This window comes from Oncorhynchus clarkii, chromosome 30 (assembly GCF_045791955.1).
Source record: "Oncorhynchus clarkii lewisi isolate Uvic-CL-2024 chromosome 30, UVic_Ocla_1.0, whole genome shotgun sequence".
In the NCBI taxonomy this organism is placed as follows: domain Eukaryota; kingdom Metazoa; phylum Chordata; class Actinopteri; order Salmoniformes; family Salmonidae; genus Oncorhynchus; species Oncorhynchus clarkii.
In genome coordinates, this window is record NC_092176.1 from 17,467,956 (window position 1) to 17,491,195 (window position 23,240).

Consider the following 23,240-nt stretch of genomic DNA (forward strand, 5'->3'; position numbering starts at 1 on the left):
GTAGCACAGTAGACCAAAACAGGCTTCGCTCCACGGAACTCATCCGTCGCTTGAAACTGTCTTACTGCAACAGACTTTAATGTTTCCACTATGAGGTGCTTCCATTGGTGACGTGTTATGTACGGTCTGGCTTTGTGTATCCATAAATGGTCATCTACGTCACATAAATGTTCCGTCCCCCTATTTAATACCAGCAAGCGCTGGAGTTCCCTATACGAGCAATACAGATCAGCGCTACACTTGTGCAACCACCACGGTTTCATTGATTCACAGACTTTAAACTCCCAACAAGCAAAAAAACAGGAATCATTGTAGATTAGATTAATAACAATTGCCTGTGACTATTCAGTTCGACTGTATCTCAACGGAGAGATATCAACGCTGTCTCTGAAAGGAACTTGGATAGCCTACAACATCTAGGATTTTTTCCCTCCTCTCTCTAATCCTTATAGATCATCATCTACTGTGTTTTCTATTTGAAAACACTGTTCGTGATCTATTCGGACACCTGCACCTTGCCATTTATGTCAGACTAAATAACTGCTATGACAGGGAAACTAGCGGACAAGCTCCCTCTTACCATGAGCAGTTTAATAAACACGATTCCTGACAGTCTTTACCCAGAAGAGGACATTCCGACGTCTATGAACATTTTCACCAATACGGATTCTATAAACCACTACTCGCAAATGAATACAGGTAAGAATAGTTTACTTTGTTTGTGATGTGATTGGGTTCTGTTCTATCAAGGCTCTGTTTTAACTACAGCGCGTCTCAGCTGTGGAGAGCACCCAGGCACCGCAACAGTTGTCTTGGAGCTCGCGCGCGGCGAACATCTTCTAGGCACCTGTTTGCGCTTCGGGCTGTTACGCACTGACTCGATCTCATTTGAATCGAGTCTGATCTAGTTTTTGTTAGCATATTTCACAAAGGTTAGATACTACTATTTTGATGACATGTAAAACAAGTGCTGTTAGTGTTAACCATATGAGAGGCAAGCATTTATGCCAGAAATATGATGCGTAGTTTAACGATGTCCAAGCCTATGAGTTAACCGTCACGATTTCACAACCTGCAATTTACATGTAAGGTCAAACAGTAATTAATAGTATCATGAACTTATCTGCTCTGGTGAAAACTTACACAAAATGATTGGCATGCCTTTAAAGTGAAAGTAAGTATACAAACGTCCGAATTAGCGTAAGATTCATAGATAGATAAAGATTCATAGATAAAAAAAGATCATACATCTAAGCCTATTCACCAAAACAAAAGCATAAATTGACCTGGTATGAAAGGCCTAGATAGTTTTTGTTAAATTAAACTGAAGCCATCGTTTTGTTGATTGATCGACCATAAATAAATGTGCCACTGTAACCAAAACGACAGTTGCATACATTCATTATGTCTAGTCAACATTAAATTACTCAATTCATTAATAATTGTTTGTATATTTGTCGACAATTTAGATATTGTTTTTGGATTGGGCTAAGGTGGCATGGCCATCCCCTATACAGTGGGCGTTCGACCGGCGCTGCATTTCAAGCTTTCCCATGCCTAGCCTCCCGAGTATGCTAGGCTATAAGCCTTATAGCATTCTATACGAACATAATGATTAGGCTACATATACAAATGTATTTCTAGGTTCTCACTGGAATGCAAGTCTCCAGAGGACAGCAGCTTTCATTTTCAGAGATGTGTGACATAACATGATAATGTCTTCTGTTAAAATTGAATGCAAGTGTTTGTCCATTCTAAAGTGAAGTATAGAAGAACATGTTGGCCTACTTTAATATGATAATTGAAACGAATCTTAATAGCAGCACATACATGTTTTCAGATCAAATATGCTTCAGACACACCAACATATTTTATTCAAATTTAGAGCCAGAAGTACCATATAGCACATTTCAATTGGACCTCGGAACTGTATATCAACACACGAGGAATTTTATGGTACCCTGTTGAAAGTGTGTCCCTCAAAAATGAATGTATTTGACAATAAATAGGCCTAATTGTTGTTAGAGTTGTGGTTAGCCGCAAGCTAAAGATAAAGGCCTATACAGTCTTTAATAACTTAATTAAATATAATGCGTAGTGTAACTATTTCACTACAGAATTATATAGCCATCTGTAGTGTCAGTATTGTTTATAAGTTCATCAATGAATACTTACAATTGTCCAAATATAATCGATATTGATTATCAAATATCTATGGATATTTGTTATTTGTCAATATGTTAGACCTATTACTTTGCAAAGTAATTGTAGGCAAAATTGTAGATAACCTTTACAAATATATGACTGAAGACACAGAACCAACCACGTCTAATTCTAATATTGATATATGTTCTATCATTACCCGTCCCGGTGCCCTAGTACAGTAGCAAAATGACATTTGCTCTGATATAAGTAGGCCTATCACCTCTCGCTACTAAGAGATACAGCATTGTTCTTAGAACTAATCGGAAATAAATACGATTTTTGAAAAACGTAATGGAGATGAAAACCCTTTGACATGCCTCACACCTTAGGTTAGCCAAGAGTTTGCCAGGTAGCCATCGATGTATGATAATCTAACATGTTCATGTCAGATCATATCCGACTGGATATTTTCATTCAAATCACACACATTGTGATAGCTATTCCCTATGATGAGCAACCTTTTGAAATACCTAGATCCAGGTGTTAGGTCCCTTGTGCAAGTGGTGTTCTCTCACAATATTTACCCCAAAGTTATAACACCAGCTCAATTTAGAGCAACATCTGTGACACTGCTTACATTTTATTTTAACTCAAACAAATCAAAATATTGAGGAAGATTACAGCAAGATAGTGTCTGCCTTGTATTCCAATAGCCTACATGATGAAACACACTCCTAAGCATTGGCTATTTTTTTAGGCTTGTTTTCTTCTACTTCATCTCCACAACAATTCAAATATAACCTCATGTGTTGAATAGTTGTGCGAAATGTATGTAATTTTGGTTTTGTTTGCTTCATCATGCTTTGCCCTTAGCCAAATTCTGGTAAACAGACAGTAATTACTGGGACTGAATATATAAGCACCCCTGTGTATAATTTATTGTGACGTGAATGATTGGCTGATTTATCTCTGTTGATGTATGAATTCTGTTACATTTTCTGCACAAAACTGTGCAAAAACTGCATTCATTTGGATGTTTTCATTGCAAGTGTCTGATTTGATATTATATAATACCTAAGACAGACTACTACAGTACTAGTGAAAAACACACTGACAAAAGAGCAAGAAAGTTAGTGTGGACATAACATTTAGCTAGATGGCCAAATGTGCATTGCTATGACCAGATGTGCATAGCTGACCCAATGATCTGAGTAGGATGTATACTTTACAGTTGAATTCTCATTTTGAGTAGATATCTCGTTCTGCTAAAACCCACGCAGCTACATTGAACATGCATGCATCTGTGAAAATGCTAGCAGTGGTGTCTGGCTTGCACCCTATTGTGTGGAAATCAGATCTTGCCATTCAGTGTGGCTGTCCTCCTGTGAGACATATAATGACTGGATCAAAGGGGGTGTTTAGGTCTTGATTTATGAGAGCTTGTGGGATCTGAGAGAGAGAACACTGTCTCAGATGCACAAGTCAGTGGATAAACTTGCAGGTCTGACAGCACCGCTCACTTTTTCCTATGAACTGTATTGGGCTGCTTTGTTTTATGATATTTTCTTGGCAGACTATATGCAGAGATATGCAGAGAAGCTGAATTTCGGACTAATCGAGGGCTCTGACTGAAATCAAGCAAGTTCATATTTAGAGTAGACTAGCGTAGTAGCTTCTAGACTTTATAAAAAGTTTTCTGCACTAGTTGTACTGCACAGTTTCATGTATGTTTTTTCTAACAGGTTCTGCTTTTAGTTGTATTTCATTTTCATGTTATAACAGCTGGGTGAACTATTCATTAAAATGTATTTCATTTGTTTCCCTGTCATCCAGATAATATCATGGATCTGGGGATGGGAAGTGATAAGGGAACTGCAGAGATCCAGTATGGCTCCAGCTTCCAGTCAAACCGCAGTGGGCAGACCGTCACCTATCTGGGGAAGTTTGCCTTCGACACTCCTCCGTCGGGTGGAATCGGGGGCTCCGGCTGGTGTTCAGACAACAATATCATTAGTTTAGTAAGTGCTGGCATCCTGGGTGTCTCCCCGTCGCCTGGCAATATCACCACACAGACGTCGTCCTCTGGGGCCAGCATGGGCGGCCAGTCCTCAGACATGGAGCAAGTGTACGGTCCACCACTGCCCGCCTATTCCACCTGCAGCGAGCTGTACCAGGACCAGGTCTCCTTCCACCACAGCCCTGCCACCAGCACTGCCCTCGGCTACCCCGGCAATGACTATCACACCACCTCCAAGCCCTCCATGGACGGGAGCCTTTTCTCTATGATCCCAGATTACAACCTCTTCCATCATCAGGGTGAGGTTGGTGTGATGGAGCACAAGCCCTTCCAGTCCATGGACCCAATTAGAGTCAACCCCCCACCTATCACACCACTTGAGACCATTCGAGCATTCAAAGACAAGCAGCAGATTCATCCAGGTTTCATTGGCGGGCAGCAGCTTGCTCCTCAACACCACCAGCCACCACAGACGCTAACACTCAAACCAATCCGACCACGGAAGTACCCAAACAGACCCAGCAAAACCCCTGTGCATGAGCGGCCACATGCCTGCCCAGCAGAAAACTGTGACAGACGCTTCTCCCGTTCAGATGAACTGACACGCCACCTCCGCATCCACACGGGTCACAAACCCTTCCAGTGCCGCATATGCATGCGCTCCTTCAGCCGAAGTGACCACCTGACCACCCACATCCGCACGCACACGGGCGAGAAGCCCTTCTCCTGTGAGTTCTGTGGACGCAAGTTTGCCCGGAGTGATGAGCGCAAGAGACATGCCAAAGTTCACCTCAAGCAGAAAGACAAGAAGCCGGCTGACAAGGGGAGTGGGGCAGCTGGCAGCCACAGCTCACCCCCCAGTTCCTGTGGTGGCAGTGGAGGGCCCAGCGGTGGCAACATCATGACTGTCACTACCTGTGCTTAGGATGGATCATCACCCTGCTCTAACATAAGACTGAGGAAAGGTCCTATCCACAATGAGAAAAATAGATGACTCTTTCTCTCACTTTTTCTCTTACATTCTCCTAATTTTTGATTCCAGGTAATATTTCCCTCCTCTATTTGGAGATGGGCTTGTTTTGTTGTAAGAGTAGGGTAAGGAGAGGACATAGACGGGGCGGCCAACAACTGTGTGAATGCCAGCAAGCAGATGGGCATCATGGCACCGGCTGTCCAAGAGGACATGGCATATCATTGAGAATTCAATTCAAGTTTCTGAAGTCATATTATGTCTTGTGTTTTCTGAGAAATTCACCAAGAATCTTGACTGAGGAGGGATTCAAACATTTTTGTACAATTGGGTTGAGACTGAATTACAACTAGGCGTAGAATAAGGTGAGCTATGTTTGGGATGTATGCATTTATTTCATCTGGTTGTTAAAAGTGCAATTGGTTGTATTTGTGTACTGTTGTTGATACCTTATTTACTGCACTTTCGATTGCCTGTCTTTTTGTTGAAAAAGTATTTAATTATATTGTTTTTTTAAATTGTTTCTCAACAGAATGTGCCAAACATATGGGGATAATAATGACTATGTTTGTTTTCTTAATTGTGCCTGTGATTAACCAAACATTACAAAGACATAAACTATGTTTCCGACATTGATTTTAGGCAGATTGGTAGCCGCAAAATACTCAAAAATAGTTTTGATTTTAGTAGCATTTTTTGCAATTATTTGCATCACAGTTACAGTTCAATGGTTCAAAAGTATTTTGCTATAAGCTCACAACATGAGCGTTAAAAAGCCCAGGGATCGTTGGCTTTGTCCATCCAAACATGATCCTGTGGTCAATGGACCAGTATTTGGTGGTAAACTATTGTGGTCTGATGTACACTCAGTGAACTGGATTGCAACATTAATGGTAAATAATCATGAACCAATGTGTCATTGAACCAATTACACATTTTCAACATGTTCACTACAAATTACACACATCCATGAAAGATAGCCTATTAAGATGTCCAAGATAAACATATATATATATATATTTCTTTTTAAGTTAATATATATATTTTAAGTAAGAGTTTTTTATGTAGCTTTCGTCTATCTTCCGAAGACTCCTCTTGGTCATATTTAGAAGTGCATTTAAGACACATTCGACCAATCTTGAAATAAAATGTTGAGAGCGTAGAGAAAAATACTGAAACATTGAAATGCCTGCCTCTGTAAGCTATTGCAAGCCGACGACACATCTGGATAAAAGCAGAGATGAATTAGAGGGTCTTTTATCTGCGCTTTCACTGACAGAGACCTGCCAGCTACATGCATGTAATTAGAGATATTGTCAAATGAAAGGGACGCAAATGTTTTGCATATTGTTACGATGAGCAACACCTGTAAGAACTACCATAGAATATACATGATATTTCCATGTTTACACCTCCTACTGTTTTGAGAGATTCTGAATTTAGAAATTAGGGATTTTTTTTTTTCTACAGTGAGAGATGTATACAGGTATATTACTTAAACTTGTGTACTCAGATTGTGGAAACTTCAGTATTAAATTGTGCATTTGTGTGCAATTGTATTTAGATGTACACTATATAAAAATGCACACATTTCTAACTGATTGAATGCTTGTGCAGAAGGTGTCTTAAAATGCTCCCTCTAAAGTAATGATACTGCAGGATGTTCTGTGAAAACAAGTCATTGCTAAAGACTTTGGAGCATTGAGACAGTGCCAAATTGGGTGCCTTATCTTCCATTTCAAAACAATCTAATATTATTTGTACCTACTGTAGGGTTGTAAGTGGGGAGTGGTTTGAGGAAACACTAATGTGTTCTTAATAAGAGAAATAAACAAAAAAACATTTTTGAACAAAAATCGTGTGTATTTCAATTGCAAACAAACCTGTAATGTATCGGATTCCAAAGTTCAGTCAAATATATGAAAAAAGATAAGTATGCAAAACAAATCATCATTTTTATTTGATCAGTAAAGCAATATACAATTTTACAAATGCCAAGTCTGGCATTGACTGAAGGCTATACACTACTTGATTGGCTCTAGATTCAGAAAATGAATTTCTTAGGTCATACTGATTAAAAAATGTGCTCAAATGCGTCAAATCTATAAAGCCATTAAACAACTAGTTTCACTAATTATAACACTGTATAGGTATAGCTAATAATGGATAATACAAGTCATTGCAGGGATGTGAATCCAAACTGTTTGGTAATTGATCCACTACATTAGATTGTTGTCTTCACTGTGCTCAATGCTCTTGTCAGCTGTGGTCTTGATGTTTTTCTAGGATGTCTTTCCCCTGAAAGGACAGTTATTTCCCCTCCTGTCCCATCAGGCCCCGTGTGAAATCATTTCTGCACCACAGTCGAATGTGTTCTCTGTGTGTTTGATATGGATTACTTATTGTCATAGATGTGCCTGATAGTAAACACCTTCAGAAATCTTGATTGAAAATGTCAACAATGAGAATTTACAAATGCATTGTTCTCAGAGAACACAAAATTCTCCGATGTGCTTCCAAGGCCATATTCCCTCTTTCCTGTACAAAACTGTTTTCATTGCTAGGCTTCCTGGCGAGTGTCCACTTATTTTCCAATTAATTTGGCCCCAGAGAGTCTTTCTCCAGTTCATCTACTGTAAATGGGTAAATTAGCAGACTCCTTGCATTGTCTGAAAGTGTTGGCGAGTTCACACATACAGTATCATCTCACTTATTATGTAAATCAATGGCTTTATTGAAGTGCATTTTAGGACACTTGTATTCTTGGTGACAATTATTATTATTTCCTGGACTTTGCTTGAGCTAGTTCGATGTATGGAAGGAATTTAAAAAGGATTGATAACTGTTCATGAATAAAGTGGAAAAATAAAGGATATAGAAGTGGAATGTAGATGATTACAGTCTATCTATAATGACACTCAAATAACACTGATCTCTATTGAATCAAAACTGTATCAATTGAAGTGTGATTTTCCATAAGCTAAGTGAAGTCTAAAAAACTGTATGGATTGGAACCCTTGAATTTCTTCATTCAGTTCTTGCCTTTAATGTTGAAAGTGTGTACACAAGCAAGTGAACCGATCTTAACTTTTCTGGGTGATTGAGGGGATATAATTCTCAACAGCTGAAACATAAGCTATATCAGTGAACACCGAACGTCTCCAAGGATTTGGTGTAGACATAATTTGGTGGTTTTAAATGTTGTTTAAGCATCTTGTGCTTAAGAATGATGTCTTCATTCTTTTAAGGGTACATGGTATGTAAAAACCATAGAGAATGAGCAAAATACCTTCTGAATTATTCTGTACTTTTTAATTCAGCAAGCCTTTCAGTAAGGGTAGAATAACAAAGACAGTTTTCACAGATCATATAGCAGCCCTGTGGATTTGATGGTTGTCTCTGAAGGTTCAAATGTTGAGTTTCTGGTATTGGATGAGATTTGGTTTTAAAGAATACTGTGTTTATCTAGATCTCGGTGAGAAGAGTGGAAGTTGTGCTCGGAAGAGAGGAGAATACGCCAACATATTTCTATCTGTCACCCAAAGACATGTAATTACAACATTGTAAACTGGATGTCATCTGTCACATTTCTAATTAATGCAAATTGCACAGTGTAAAAGCATGGTCTATATTACATATAACAATTGAACATTTTTATTTCACATTACTGTTAAATATCAAACCACTGTCAAAAGATCTGAAAGTAAAAACTGTCCTCATGAATCATGATTCAATACTGCTTTGTTTGTCCCCCATGATCTGAACAAAGTACTTTCAGTAGTCGACATTACCATGTCAATTAGGGCTGAACTATTTCTAGACTGATTTCCTTTTTGTTTTTGTCTTGCTCTGGTATGATTTGAGAGGATACGTTAAGTGTGTAAGAGATTAAAATAAGAGAGCTCCCTTCATATCTTCTCCTCATCATCCTGATGGTTCTGGGCTCACTCTTGGACCCAAGCCAACCTTAACAGTCATGTTTGTGCCAAATTAGGTTGCATGGTTGGGTGATTAGGAACAATATGCAATGAGAACTCCACAGAAGCAACAAACGTAAATGTGACCTCAGTCAGCTTACGACTCAAGATGGCCCTGTGCTGATGTCTGTGTTTACTTACTTTTAATTTACTACAAAGCTGCCTTTGTGCAAGAATATTAAAGACTGAAAGTAAACGTTCCAAACAAAACCTCCATGGCCACTCTTGTACTAGGATAAATGACTGGCAGCGCTTCTCATCTTAATGACCCAAAAATGCTGCAACTGTTGAAGTTGATGATAGATTGCTATCCTAAACGCTTATTTTGAGGATGGTTCCAAAAATTGTCAATGTGGTCCATATTAAGTAGAGTAGGTTAACCTTTGGCAGATGGCACTCAAATGTTTTGGGGAAAATTGTATTTGTTATCTCCTGTTTCCTTTTCATTATATCTTCATGTTTGCATGTGCACGAAAAGGTTCCAAACATGTTTAGAGCGACCCTAAGGTTCTAAAGGTGGTGCTCAATTATTTTATTTTTATTATGCATGGAAATAATTATTACAATAAAAACATTAAACGTTAGTAAAATGGGGCAAACTGCGGAAATACAAATATGGACATTTTGGAAAATCACACTAGGATTTGAGAACTGTTTTTTGTTGGCTTCTTTTCAAAGAAAACAAGAGGTCTTGTTGAAAAATTTGTGGATGTTTTTACTTCATGTTTTTCTATTACCTTATAATAAGGTTTTAATATAAATTCTGAATATTGTAATGACATGTATTATCCTTTTGTGGTGGGGAGATGTACTCCCCTCATTGTTAACTTGGCACTTCAGTTTGTTGTAACGCAATTGTTTTTGTTATTTCTATGTAAAGTACTTGAATAAAGAAAATGAAACTGTGTGCGTACCATTTTCAGTATTATATATATATATATGTATATATATATATTTTTTAAAGATAACATTCTTATTTAAAACATTTCAGAATGTACACAGACTCAAATTATCTTTGATTTGGTGGAGGAATAGGCCTGAAACATTATGTTATATGCCTATCAACAGATGTAGACTACTATGGAATTACCATTTTGTTAGGCACACAGGTTTTAAAGAACGTTGAAAATGGGATCTGCCTACATCCACTGGCATGGCATCATACTTCCATCCATATTATCTCCATGCTTCCACATCTGGGCTGAAATCAACAGAGACCAGGACGAAATCCTCAAGGTCCAGGATCTCTTTTATTTCTGATCTTTCCTTGATATGAGCTAATCTATCAGAAGCATAATTTATTTTCTAAACTATAATATAACATTTAAAACTCTAAAAAATGACATTCTGAAGAGACAATCCCACAGAAATAGTTTTATCTCGGTCGATCTCTATTTTATATCCAATGGTACCCAGTGTGCCGTGCAGGCCTTTCTGCTTTCCGTAGTTAAAATCCCCTTGACCCCCACGTGAACACAAACTACCGTAGCCACTTCCTGATTACTTAATCTATTATTTTGTGTGAAAGGGGATGAGGTTTGCTGAGAGAATAGCTGCCCATTGAAACTGGATTAGAAATTCAGACAAAATGAGCTGGTATGTATTTCGATAAAACAGCTATTTTAATGAAAGACGAATTCACCTTCAAGCTAACAGTTTGCCTCGACAAGTGACATTGTGGGGTTTAGCGACAGCTCAATTGTTAGCAACAAAAATAAAAATAAAAAAGCTAAATTGTTAGCCAGCGAATTTAGGCTGTGGCTTAGCTTTCAGTAAAGTAATATAGAACTGATCAAGCTTTTTACAAATATATTATACAAATTAGCTATGTGGCTAATGTCGTAATAGATATAGCGAATAGTATTGGTCCAGTTGCCTTACAAAATCGTCAACTCATTTTCAAACGCTAGCATAAGCGCACCTAGCTAGGGACCTAATGTTAGCTATCTATTTACATTAGCAATCTAGCTACCTTAGCAAGCTAGCTGTTGGCTTGCTTACTTCAGCTTGTTAGATTAAGTAAGCAGCCAACTAACTATTAAATAATTTAGCTAACCTACCATCTAGTTAGCAGATATCGTTTCGTGCAAGTACTAAGAAACGTTAGCTAGCTAAGGAATTTAAATCCAATGTTTACATTGTCAACTTTGGAGTTACATTCTTAGCAAACGTTACCAGCTAGGCAGGAGGAACTTGCTTGACAGCCAACATTTCACCGTAGCCTAAATGTGTGGATACCCTTACAGGCTATACAGAACAGTACATTTTCCATACACATTAGCTAGCCCCCACCCCTTCAGACCTGTCTTTGATATATGTAGGGGACTTATTGGGTGGAGATCTTCGGTCGTTTCTTGTGCTTCTGTGACTGCCCCCCATTTGCATGGCTAAAATGTGCCAGTGATGAAATAATCAAGATAGCGTCACACAGCTGAGGCTGAGGATCAATAGCTGGCAGGCCACGCTTCCATCAGACGGCACAGCCAAGCATAAGGTCCTGTCCAGTGAAAGAGTCCTTTATGGACTTTGCTGACTGATGCATTCCTGTCAGGCCCTCACTCCAGCTTCTATGACGTGAGTGATTTGACTCAGGGTTCATCAGAACAATCACACTCCTAATGTCCTCAACCAGTCTTCTGTACTCCTTGCAATAGCCCCAGTTAATTGTATCCCCTTGCCGATGGCGTACACATTTGTAGTTCCAACTTATTCATTTGTTCTAGCTGTAGCAGCATAATTTCTGTATTTGAATCATGCAGAGCCAATAGCTGTGATGGTAAATAAGACTGTTGTTTCCCTGGGCATGCATACGTCTAGACTAGACTAGAGTGACGTCTGTAAGGAAACAGCTTAGTCCTTGATTCTTGAAGAATATAATTTATAAATGCCTAATTAGCTTAGTTCAACTGTCCTACCACCCCAGAATCCAACATATAAGCTTGCTTTAATCCAATGTTTGTAAACAATGTAAACACTGTATAGAAACACACAGTTATAACTATAATTCTGATATCATGGTTGGGCAGTCCTTGCATCTGTAGCTCGGCCTAAATTTGAGTTGTTACGTTTCTCCAGCCCTATCCCTCAGCTTTTTACCAAAATAGTGGTGGGGTGCCTGCTTTATTGTTTCACCTGCAGTTTGCCCTTTTAAGCAAAAGGCCTACACCTAGCCAGGACAAACATATTATCACGATTTTACTAATCACAACATTTTAAAAAATCAGTAGTTTTTACCTGATAAAGTAGAATCCTGTTGGAAAATGTTAAGTACCATTTATATTCCCAAAACATACATTGAGATTTATACTGTTGCTGCTTCCTGTTGTCATGGCCTTTTGATGTAAAACACCGGTTTTATATGTCCAAATACATAATAATGCTACACTAAGTGTATTTCTTCCTACTTTAACATGGAGAGAGTTAAAAAATGCTCCTAAGCAAAATATAACCAGGCACCCTAGACTAGACGGTCCATAGGGTCTGTGCAGCAGGCTGAACATTTGACATCCCTACTACACCATCAGCCATATTGTCGTGTGGACCACCGCAGAACTCTGGGAAAATTGGGACTATTGTGCTTCATTTTAAAAGAAAAAGTTAGGGCTATAATTGTGTAAGGACATTTAGGCTAAATATAAAAAATGAAGGGCTAAGACTTTGTCTTTAAATTGGCCCTTGCCTACTCCTTGATTAATGAAGTCAAAGTATGCCGTATACGTTTATTGACCTATAGGCTAAGCACTGTATTGCTGTTTTGAATTCAAGTATTGGAACATGTCCAAAGATGATCATTTTTGACCTGATATTTATTCTATAGAATAATCCCCCAAAACATGCCATCTTATTTCTCAGTTGTTGAACCTGAAATCTAGGCCTAACCTATTGTAGTTTGAGCACAATGTTGTGCTGTTGTTGTGCTTGGCTTGCTGTAATCACTGTGCAGTGTTCACTTAGACTAATAAGCTGCAAGTCTGTCCATAAGAGAGAAGGTTGTGCTCTCTAGTTAGCCTACCTAATGTAGCTCTGTGCAAGCTGTGTCATTCCTGCCCTTTGAGTAGGTCATGGGATCAGGGCTTATTGCTAACCAAAGTTTCTAAATGTACAGGCCTCTACTAAAATGGCACAGTGTGTGAAGAAACATAACAAACGATTCCCACAGCATACACCATCCTCCTTCCTCTACCCCTCTATATAGCCTCCCGTTCTCTGGATCGCTTTGGGAATTTGAGCAAATAAGGCAGTGTCCACATAGACTGCTGTTGTTAATAAGTATACTTAGCCTATGGCCTATTGTGTTACAGTGGGCTAGATTGCATGTTCTACTTGGCCAAGATCTTTTGTATTGAAGGGTTAAAGATATAGCCTAAGCTACAGTCAGGGTGTTTTGCAAGAGCTCTAGCAGGCCTTGTTGCCTTAATGATCTTCCCTTCTTTATTGGAAAGTTACTGCATGTTTAAACAAACAGTTGACATAGCATAATAGTCCTTGCAAAGTCTCCAGATTGTTGCTCAGATAGTTAGGCCTAGTTACTGCCATAGTGGACTGGTGATGCGTTGCATGTAGTAAGATGAGTCACCCTGTGGACCACAGGAATTTCAGTGGGTGACAACACCATGATGGTGTTGGCTCATCAGAAGTATGACATAGGTGAACGTATGTTTTCCTCCTGAAATCAGCCATTTCAACCTTAGAATTTGGACTTGATCTGATATGACACAGTGGTTTATGAATGGGATACATTCTTTTTTTTCTTAACATTGCTTTACTCTGGCAGTCAGAAAGGGAATCAAAATCATCTTTCTCCTAGAGCTTTACCAGGGTTAGTTTGACAGGGACTTAATACTCCCTCCTGCCTCTTGGCTGTATTGCGATTTCTGATTGAGCCGTCATCTAAGGGAACTGCCACACACACATCAGTGGCGTTTCCTGGTTGCACAACGCTGCCCTACCTCACACCCTCTCCTTTCCATCTCATTAGTCTACACACCTTTCTTTTGATGCAGCTGCTGCCTCACTGAGCCTGTCAACGGCAACCGTCCATCTTGTGCCTTGGATGTTGTTAGTGTCACGTCAATGACATCCTACAGCCATGTGCAGTGGCTATATAAAGACAAAGTTTTCTTCCTCGTGGATTCTCCATCATTCTGGTGATTTAAGTAACAACTTATGTAGCGCGACATGGTTTAGAAAGTTGGTTTCAGGTGGATAAAAAACTAATGTCCTTAAGAAAAGATGCCGTTACCTATCAAAACTAGCATCAGATCAGATGCCTATTTTACGTATCAGCATTTCCCCTATGATTTTTTTCAGCAGTGGTGGCAAGGGTAGGGGGATGCATTAGAGGTTAACACGGGTGTGTGAAAAGCCGTTCCTGTCTCTTCTTATCCTGTCAAAATGTTTCCCTTACTTTTTCAAAAGTTATATAACCCCAGAACTTTCGGGTCCCATCCTGATAAAAATCATTCCCGCCCGTGTTCATTTTTACGCACAGAAATCAGAAATAACTTCCTCCGTTAGCCGCTCGTCTCTGTCCCGCGCTCTGTGTGTGAGTAGCCATAGCAACTGCTCCATTTGGCAACTGCTCAACGCTCACGAGACAGTGCCTGCCCTACACACACAGCTGAGAACAACCACATTACGAGATTTTGGCAATGAAGGCAGACCTTATACTTACCCAGAGTCAGATGAACGCAATTCCTCTCTTGCAAGCTTCGTCAATCACTGACCTATGTTGGCATCTGAGATAAAGTAGTGACTGTGCAGTGATGTGTTAGAGTGTGAGCTGATGATAGGGAATGGGATAAATCACCATTATATATTTTATAAATTTTTATTAAGTAAACTATATTAGGGCTACATTATTTTTTAAATTTTCATCAAATTGTATTGGTCACATACACATATTAAGCAGATGTTATTGCGGGTGTAGTGAAATGCTTGTAAGAATAATAACTATTTATGTGCTGTTCGTTCCTGTGGACTGTCGATCTTGTCCCGTACTGTCCCGAACTTGACTCTAGAACTTGACTCCCATTCCTGCCGGAATCCCGTGGGATCTGCGGGAATCCCGTTCCCGTGTCAACCTCTAGTGTGCATTGCTATTAGTGTTAGCGCAATGACATGCTCGCTGTTCCCATAGACTTCCAGTCATTTGAGCCAACGACTCCATATAAAAGCTTGTCTCGGACTTAAATATATATCAATATTTTTTAAATTACATAATTTTTTGGCAGCAGTGGCATGAATTTAATTAATATAGAGGAAAATTGCATATGGATGTAGCCTAATGCTTAATCTAACCACTACACCATTAATACAATTTGGGAATCTTGAAATCTTCTATCAAACGATGAGGAGGCTAACCTTGGATCTTGTCATCATACTGGCGTTTAAGTTTTTAATAAACCATAGGCTTAGGCTGTAGACTGACTGGGGGCTGTAAGGAGTGCAGAGTGATTCATTGTGAGCTGCCTCTGCAGTCTCAAATCACAGCAATCTGTAAGGCTATGCCCATTATCTCAAATCAAATCAAATCAATTGTGGGCCTGTGTTTGATGTGGGCCTGTGTTTGATTGATTGGTTGGGGGGGGGGGGGGGGGGGGGGGGGTGCAGGAAAGTCACTAGGAGCAGAGGGAACTGCAACTTCTAATTAGTGATATCCGCTAGCAATGGAAGCCAGATGTGGTGACAGGAAGTCAAGGCACAGGGCTCCTGAAACGCACTCCACAAGGCCAGGGGTTAACAGAATTGCATTTGGCTGGCTGTGACTTAGCCATAGGATACACTTGTTCACTTGGTCCCACTTCACAACACATTATTACCTACCAGTCAGAGTACCTGCTGTGGTCTGCCAGCCCTTTAAAAATGCCTCTCATTTCAGTTAAATGTCTGTGTTTGGATGTGTTAGATTGTCTTTGTGATGTGCAGAATGTGGTTGTACATGTATGTGTCTGTCCCACCAATTGATCATTTTGTCTGCTTCTAGGATGCCCTTCAAGATTGGACAACCAAAAAAGCAGATTGTTTCCAAAACAGTAAGTGTTCAGTATTCTCTCTTCTCCCTGTCCCTAATTTACAAAAATGATCTAACATGCCAACATAAGAGCTTCCATTAGTGTTGCACCTTCAACACCAATGAAACCAGACAATAGATAATGAAATCATGTATAATTTCGCTAGACACTCGCTACCAGGCTTTATTTAGCTTGTTGTTGTATAGAGGCATACTGGGATCTTACAACAACTCTCTGTTTTACTGATGCGTGAGAGACTTTCAGACTGCAACAATCCAAGCTTGATATTTGTACCTCTTTAATGGGCTAAGGCTAGGCACTCTGGCCGAACCAATTAAAAATAGTAATTTGCATTTTGCTGTTAGAAATGTATGCTGTGTGTTTTAAATATGAGTGTCCTTCTGACAAAGACTGAAATGCTGTGGTGGCTCTGGAAGAGGATCAACATTTTCTTCTGGAAGACAAATTCAGGTTTTAAACTATGGATTTAGCTTTGAGGGAGAGCACCCCTATCCACACACTGTACTGGGCAGTGAAGGAGTTAGGCTTAATTCGTGTCTATGTGGCCTGTCGAGTGACTCCATAAACCTCACACAATGTTTCAGGTCCCACAGAATTTAATGGAGATCAGTTACCCAGCTTCTTCTTCCAATTATTGATTCTCCAAAGGAGCCTATAATCAGCACATTCAGAAATTAAAATGTGGAGGAAACCCAAATAAAGTCCCTCATCCTGACCAACTACATTTTTCACTTGTTACCCTTGGATTTTCAGAAATATCTTGATATTGTATAAGGCGTATGAGTCTAGGTTCACAAAATGAGCATAGTGTACTAGAGGTAACCATCAGCAAATTGTCAGACAAGTTCAATGAACCTGGGCAAGTGAGTCTGTGGGGTGTCAATTTGTCCAAGCCATATGATGGGGCTGAGGTTGCTGCCAGTGAGTGGGCACCCTCCTTAGGGGAAAACCACTTCCACAGTAATTTGTCTGACTGTGGCCCAGCAGCGGCAGACAGTAAGAACAGGCTCCTGGGCAGCTTCCTGTGACATCCCAGGCCAGACCCAGGGAGTGGGCTAGAGTACAGGGAGCCCTGTGGACAGCCCTCCCTCCGGTGACAGACGGGCAGCTGCCTGTTTATCCAGAAGCCCACAGAACCACAAAAAAGGGACCCCTGCTACCTCCATAATCAGCGCTGGCCTGTTCAATCAGTCTAGTCTGATCTGAGGCAGAGGAGGGTGTGGGCTTTCAACCAGACCTCGAGAACTAAAAACATGAAACAAATTAGAGGAACTGGAGTGACTTATAATTGTCCAAGGACAAGGGGGAGCCAGTCTGCTCAGATTACGGGTTTATTGTTGGGCATTTCCATCGAAAAGGACCCATGAGCACAAGTTCCATATCAAATTGGGTGTCAAATGAAAGCCAAGAGTAGGGTTGCAAAGGGAGGGTATATTACTGGAAACCTTTGAAGTTTACCAGTAAACCACCACAATATTGGTGTCTTTCAAGGATTTTAAGGAATCTATCACAAGACATCTAGTGGCCCTTTTGGGTACTTCAGATTATCACAGGTGTCTGTAATTATCTCTGGCCCTCTGTGTGGCCTTATCACATATAAAATGTCTGAAATAAATAAAATAAAATTGAATGAGAGCTGTAAAATATTATCCTAAATATAAACCATCAACTTAAATGAATACCATTGGTGTTTAAATTAGGGTTTCATCAAATATCCTTAATATTTGTTTTACAAACTTATTTATTTTACTATGTATTTGTTGTCAATGTTTTGGCGTCAATCTCGTGGCAGTTGCGAAAAATGTCCAAAGTTGGAAGAGTTGCAGAGTTAATAGAAAATAATGCCATTGTTGATTTGGTGCTTTTTTTTTCATTAATATGGCTATTTTCTCTTGAATAATATGGTCTATCTACTAGAAACTCATAGACAATATAAACACAGATATAAAAAAATGAATGCTTCTGTATATATTAATCATTTAAAAAAGCTATTCAAGTATAAATTACCAAAGTTACAGTAGATTGCCTTTCTGTTAATTACCAGAATTACTGAAGATTCCGGTAACTTTAGTAAATTACCACTAGCTTTTCAACCATAGCTAAGAGCCTATATTTTTGGGAAATTAAGGAATAGTATGCTCTGTGATTTCCAAACTTGCGGAACATGAGGAGATTGACTTTCATATACAGTACCAGTCAAAAGTTTGACACAGCTTCTCATTCAAGGGTTTCTCTTTATTTAGACTATTTTCTACATTGTAGAATAATAGTGAAGACATCAAACTATGAAATAACATACATGGAATCATGTAGTAACCAAAATCTAAATACATTTTATATTTGAGATTCTGAGTCAAAGCGTAATTCTGTTACTGTGTAATTGGCCTGTCTCTCCAATAGCAGGGATATTTAGTATTTGGTAAGCACGTGTTAGGACTATAATGGAACAACATTGACTGAACAGACATGAACACAAAGATGATAATGTTGTATCTAACAATGAGTTTCAATGTGTTTTTACAGGTTGAAAGAGACTTTGAACGAGAATATGACAAGCTCCAAAAGTAAGTTTGTTAAAGATTTAATTTGTGCTCTGTTTCCCATATGTATTGACTGTGCGTCAATATTGCAGCAAAAAAAAACATTGCAGACGAACACTGAACTGACACAGACCACAAAGCATTATGACTGCTATTTTAAGTGCAAATATTCCATTGATTTGTGGAGGTGAACACACATGCGTGTTATCACAGGGTTTTTAGGCTTCCACATCAACATTTAAATAATTGTTTTCAACAGGAAAGACAATGTTAGACCCAATCTTTCACATCTCTCTTTTCAGACCCATGCAGAACTGAGTTGGGTTACACAATATAGTGTTTATACACAATATAGATTGTTTGTGTGAAACCAAGTAGAGAAGTGTTCAAAGCATTCTGTTGTCCATGACCTTCCGTGAGCTAGCACATAGGAGGCCCTCCCCTGCTGTGTGTCTTAGGTTAAAGAGACTCCCCGATGGGCCTGCAGACTGAGTGGGAGCGCTTCAAGGTTTCGTTGAGTAGGAGACGTGGCACCACAATATACCTTACACATGATGAGTAAGAGGAGCAGGCATATACAGACGTCTTGGCACTCCCTTCAGATCCATATCAGGAACTCTTACTGAACGTAATTCTGCCATCTAGCTCTTTGAACTGTTGTTGAATTCAATATTTCTATTAATCTGACTGGAAATATAACCCGTGTCATTTTAAAGACCTCTCGGGGTCCAATTTGGCAAATTATTTTATCATCCAATGCCTTCCACGTTAAGTCTTGCATCTCTAATCCCAGAGCAGTATTTGTATTTTTTACCTGAGATCAGCTGCTTATTCCATACTCTTATGGCATTATACCATAGCAGCAGGGAGTGTAGAGAGGCTGGCTGTTGGCGGCAGTAGAGGGCAAACTGTTGGGGCACCAAGCAGTGAGTAGCAGCAGCTGCTTCAGCAGGCATCCATTAACACCTTGTAGGAACAGACCTCTGGCACACCTGGCCGAGATCCAGAAGAGCCCTCCTCAGCCTTCACACTCTCCTGCCTCCTGTCAGATAACACCGATTGGACAAGGAAATGGGAAAAGCGTTGTTGTTTTTTCAGTCCCCCTCCCTTAATGAATCCCTGAAAACTAATGTGACAGCAGTCTCCTGGGAGTTGCTAAACAGTCCCTCGTTTCCCTTAATTGATATAATGAACGACACACGATACAGCCTCCGTACTCTCATAATTGCTATTTTAACACCCATCATTTGAACGAATGAGGAGGGATGATTGAAGACATAAATGCTTATATGCCAGAATTTAGTTGACCGAAACATGGAGCAATCCTAGTATTTTTAATTAGCTAAAGGGATGTCATAATAGTGTGTTTTATATCAAATCAATGCAATTTGTAATCGTATTGAATGTCCCAGTTCATACAGTGCCTTCTGAAAGTATTCAGACCACTTGACTTTTTCTGAATTTTGTTACGTTACAGCTAGTGCTGCACCAATATTACATTTTTGGCCAATACCGATATCCAATATTTTCCTTGCCCAAAAAAACTAAACGGTACCGATAATCGATATTAAACATTTTAGCGGCCTTTTAAGCATTCTAGTACAGTTAAATAATTAACACACTCACATGGACTCAGCGGTCTAAGGCTCTGTGCAAGATGCATCACTACAGTCCCTGGTTCAAATCCAGGCTATATCACATCCGGCCGTGATTGTGAGTCCCATAGAGCAGGGCACAATTGGCCCAGCGTCGTCCGGGTTTGGCCAGGATAGTCTTGTCATTGTAAATAAGAATTTGTTCTTAACTGACTTGTCTAGTTAAATAAAGGTTACACAAACACATCACACGGACTAAAAAGTTATTTTGTCTGCAGTTACGTATGTCCCCATTACCAGTAAAACATAATCAAAACCTATTTCTTTCACTTGCTGTGTGGTTTCATTATTCAGTCGTTTAATTCTCAACCTGGATTTCTATGGAACGCCGTTTGGGTCTTTGCGTGTCAAAAAAGAAAACAATGACCAGTAGATAACACCCTTTGACATGTCAAATAAGCTTGTTGACCAATCAGGACCTGAATATGACTGCACGTCACATAATTTAACGTGTTCATACATTTTTTACATAGTGTAATCAATGTGTAATAACTATTACTTGTATTTCATGCCACAACGATTCATCAGTACGTATGCTACGATGCTGGTAAAGTTGTCTCTCGCACCTAGAGTGCTGGTCATTAAAAAAAAAGATAGCTAGCTCATGTATGCAAACAATGTTCTTCCCCAAAAACATAGCAAAGCAACAATCTGTTTCAGTAGCTATAGTTAGCTAGCTAACTATATAGCTAGGTGTCATCATCTAAAATAACCCTAATTTATAAGACCAGTTTTTATGTGATTAATGGTGGTCGGACCCATCTATGTGAAGCTAGCCACAATAGGGATTAGCCGCAATAGTGGACTTTGCGGTTAGCCTTCAAAATAAAAGTATGGCATAACTCTACTATTTGTATTCATTTGCATCTCTGTCAATGATTTTGAAGGCAAACCTCAAAGTCCACTATCGAGACTCACTAGGCAGATGAAGCTAGCTGACTGCTTATAATGTTAGCTTTTGGCAACACAGTTAAGTAGCTGGCTAGCTATTTATTTGAATGAACTGAAGTTCAATTTCAATAGGCGAACAACAAGTGGCAACCTAGCTAATACTTGCTCACAAGGATTCCTAAATCATTGCTAAGAATAATGAAAATGACTGCAGTTTCTACTGGTCATTGTTTTCAGGCTGGTTGTATTGGTGCTAGCTAGGTACCAAGCTAAAGCTAGCTAGCCCAGAAGTTGTGGTCAAACAAATGATGCTTTATTACCAACGCGGTATTGTAAACGCATCGTTCGTGGCCTCTGTTTGCTTGTTTGCAGACTTTTTCTGTAAAGCTTTGACAGTGCTACTGTATCTTTTTTGACACGCAAAGACCCAAACAGCGTTCCATAGTATGTATGTCTTGAAGCTAACAGCAGTGACGCTATTACTGTGTAACTCCGCTAGGGCAACATCTGACAAATAGCGCACTTGGTAGTGTGTACCAGTGCTCGACCAGTTGGCGAAAGCCAACATCCCTCACGACAGAGAACGGTTGATTGTCAAGGGCAATGAATTCCATTATCTTGGCTTTAATGGATTTAATGGACGCCTTTTGAGTTCTCTCGCTGAAATTTTCTTACTCTTTCAAATGACTGCTCGACTTCTTGACTGCTCGACCCACACAGCAGATATTGTGAGCTAGGTAATGAATGCTGTGTTGCACGTCAGCTTCAACATCGGCGTTAAAATAGACATCTAGTTCACCGATAAATCATGCATCCCTAGTTACAGCCTTATTCTAAAATGTATGAAATATTTTTTCCCCTCATCAATCTACACACACTATCCCATAATGACAAAGTGAAAACAGGTTTTTAGAAATGCCTTATTTGAGCTCACGTGCATCCTGTTTTCATTGATCATCCTTGAGATGTTTCTTCAACTTGATTGAAGATAAATTCAATTGTCGGACATGATTTGGAAAGGCACACACCTGTCTATATAAGGTCCCATAGTTGACAGTTCATGTCAGTGCAAAAACCAAGCCATGAAGTCGAAGGAATTGAGCTCAGAGACAGGATTGTGTTGAGGCACAGATTTGGGGAAGGATACCAAAACATTTCTGCAGCATTGAAGGTCCCCAAGAACTCAGTGGCCTCCATAATTCTTAAATGGAAGAAGTTTGAAACCACCAAGACTCTTCCTAGAGCTGTCCGGCCGTCCAAACTGAGCAATCAGGGAGAAGGGCCTTGGTCAGGGAGGTGACCAAGAACTCGATGGGTCACTCTGACAGAGCTTCAGAGTTCCTCCGTGGAGATGGGATAACCACCTCTCCAGCACTCCACCAATCAGGCCTTTATGGTAGAGTGGCCAGATGGAAGCCACTCCTCAGTAAAAGGGGCATGACAGCCCGCTTGGAGTTTGCCAAAAGCCACCTAAGGAACTCTCAGACCATGAGAAACAAGATTCTCTGGTCTGATGAAACCAAGATTCAACTCTTTGGCCTGAATGTCAAGCGTCACGTCTGGAGGAAACCTGATACCATCCCTACGGTGAAGTAAGGTGGTGGCAGCATCAGGCTGTGGGGATGTTTTTCAGTGGCAGGGACTGGGAGATTAGTCAGGCTCGAGGGAAAGATCCCGGAGCAAAGTGCAGAGAGATCCTTGATGAAAACCTGCTCAAGACCTCAGACTGATGCGAAGGTTCACCTTCCAACAGAACAATGACCCCTAAGCAACAGCCAAGACAACTCAGCAGTGGCTTCGGGACAAGACTCTGATTGTCCTTCAGTGGCCCAACCAGAGCCCGGACTTGAACCCAATCGACATCTCTGGAGAGACCTGAAAATAGCTGTGCAGCGACGCTCCCCATCCAACCCGACAGAGCTTGAGAGGATCTGCAGAGACAAATTGGAGAAACTCCCCAAAAACAGGTGTGCTGAGCTTGTAGCGTCATACCCAAGTAGACTCAAGGCTA

The 23,240-nt window shown here is 40.0% G+C and overlaps 2 protein-coding genes across 2 annotated transcripts in view; both read left to right on the top strand.

Annotated features, from left to right (window-relative positions):
- Positions 1-240: 240 nt before the first annotated feature.
- On the top strand, positions 241-8,258 carry LOC139389654 (early growth response 3). The gene is made up of 2 exons (XM_071136522.1): positions 241-699; positions 3,979-8,258. Exons 1-2 carry the CDS (start codon positions 546-548, stop codon positions 5,085-5,087), a joined length of 1,263 nt encoding a protein of 420 aa, XP_070992623.1. The 5' UTR covers positions 241-545; the 3' UTR covers positions 5,088-8,258.
- A 2,308-nt stretch (positions 8,259-10,566) lies between these two features.
- Positions 10,567-23,240, top strand: part of LOC139389263 (bridging integrator 3) — a 35,927-nt gene continuing 23,253 nt past the window's right edge. The window contains exons 1-3 of the mRNA XM_071135817.1: positions 10,567-10,705; positions 16,095-16,143; positions 18,667-18,707. Of these exons, the coding sequence (XP_070991918.1) occupies positions 10,698-10,705; positions 16,095-16,143; positions 18,667-18,707 (98 nt within the window). The 5' untranslated portion in view covers positions 10,567-10,697. The remainder of the gene's footprint in view (positions 10,706-16,094; positions 16,144-18,666; positions 18,708-23,240) is intronic.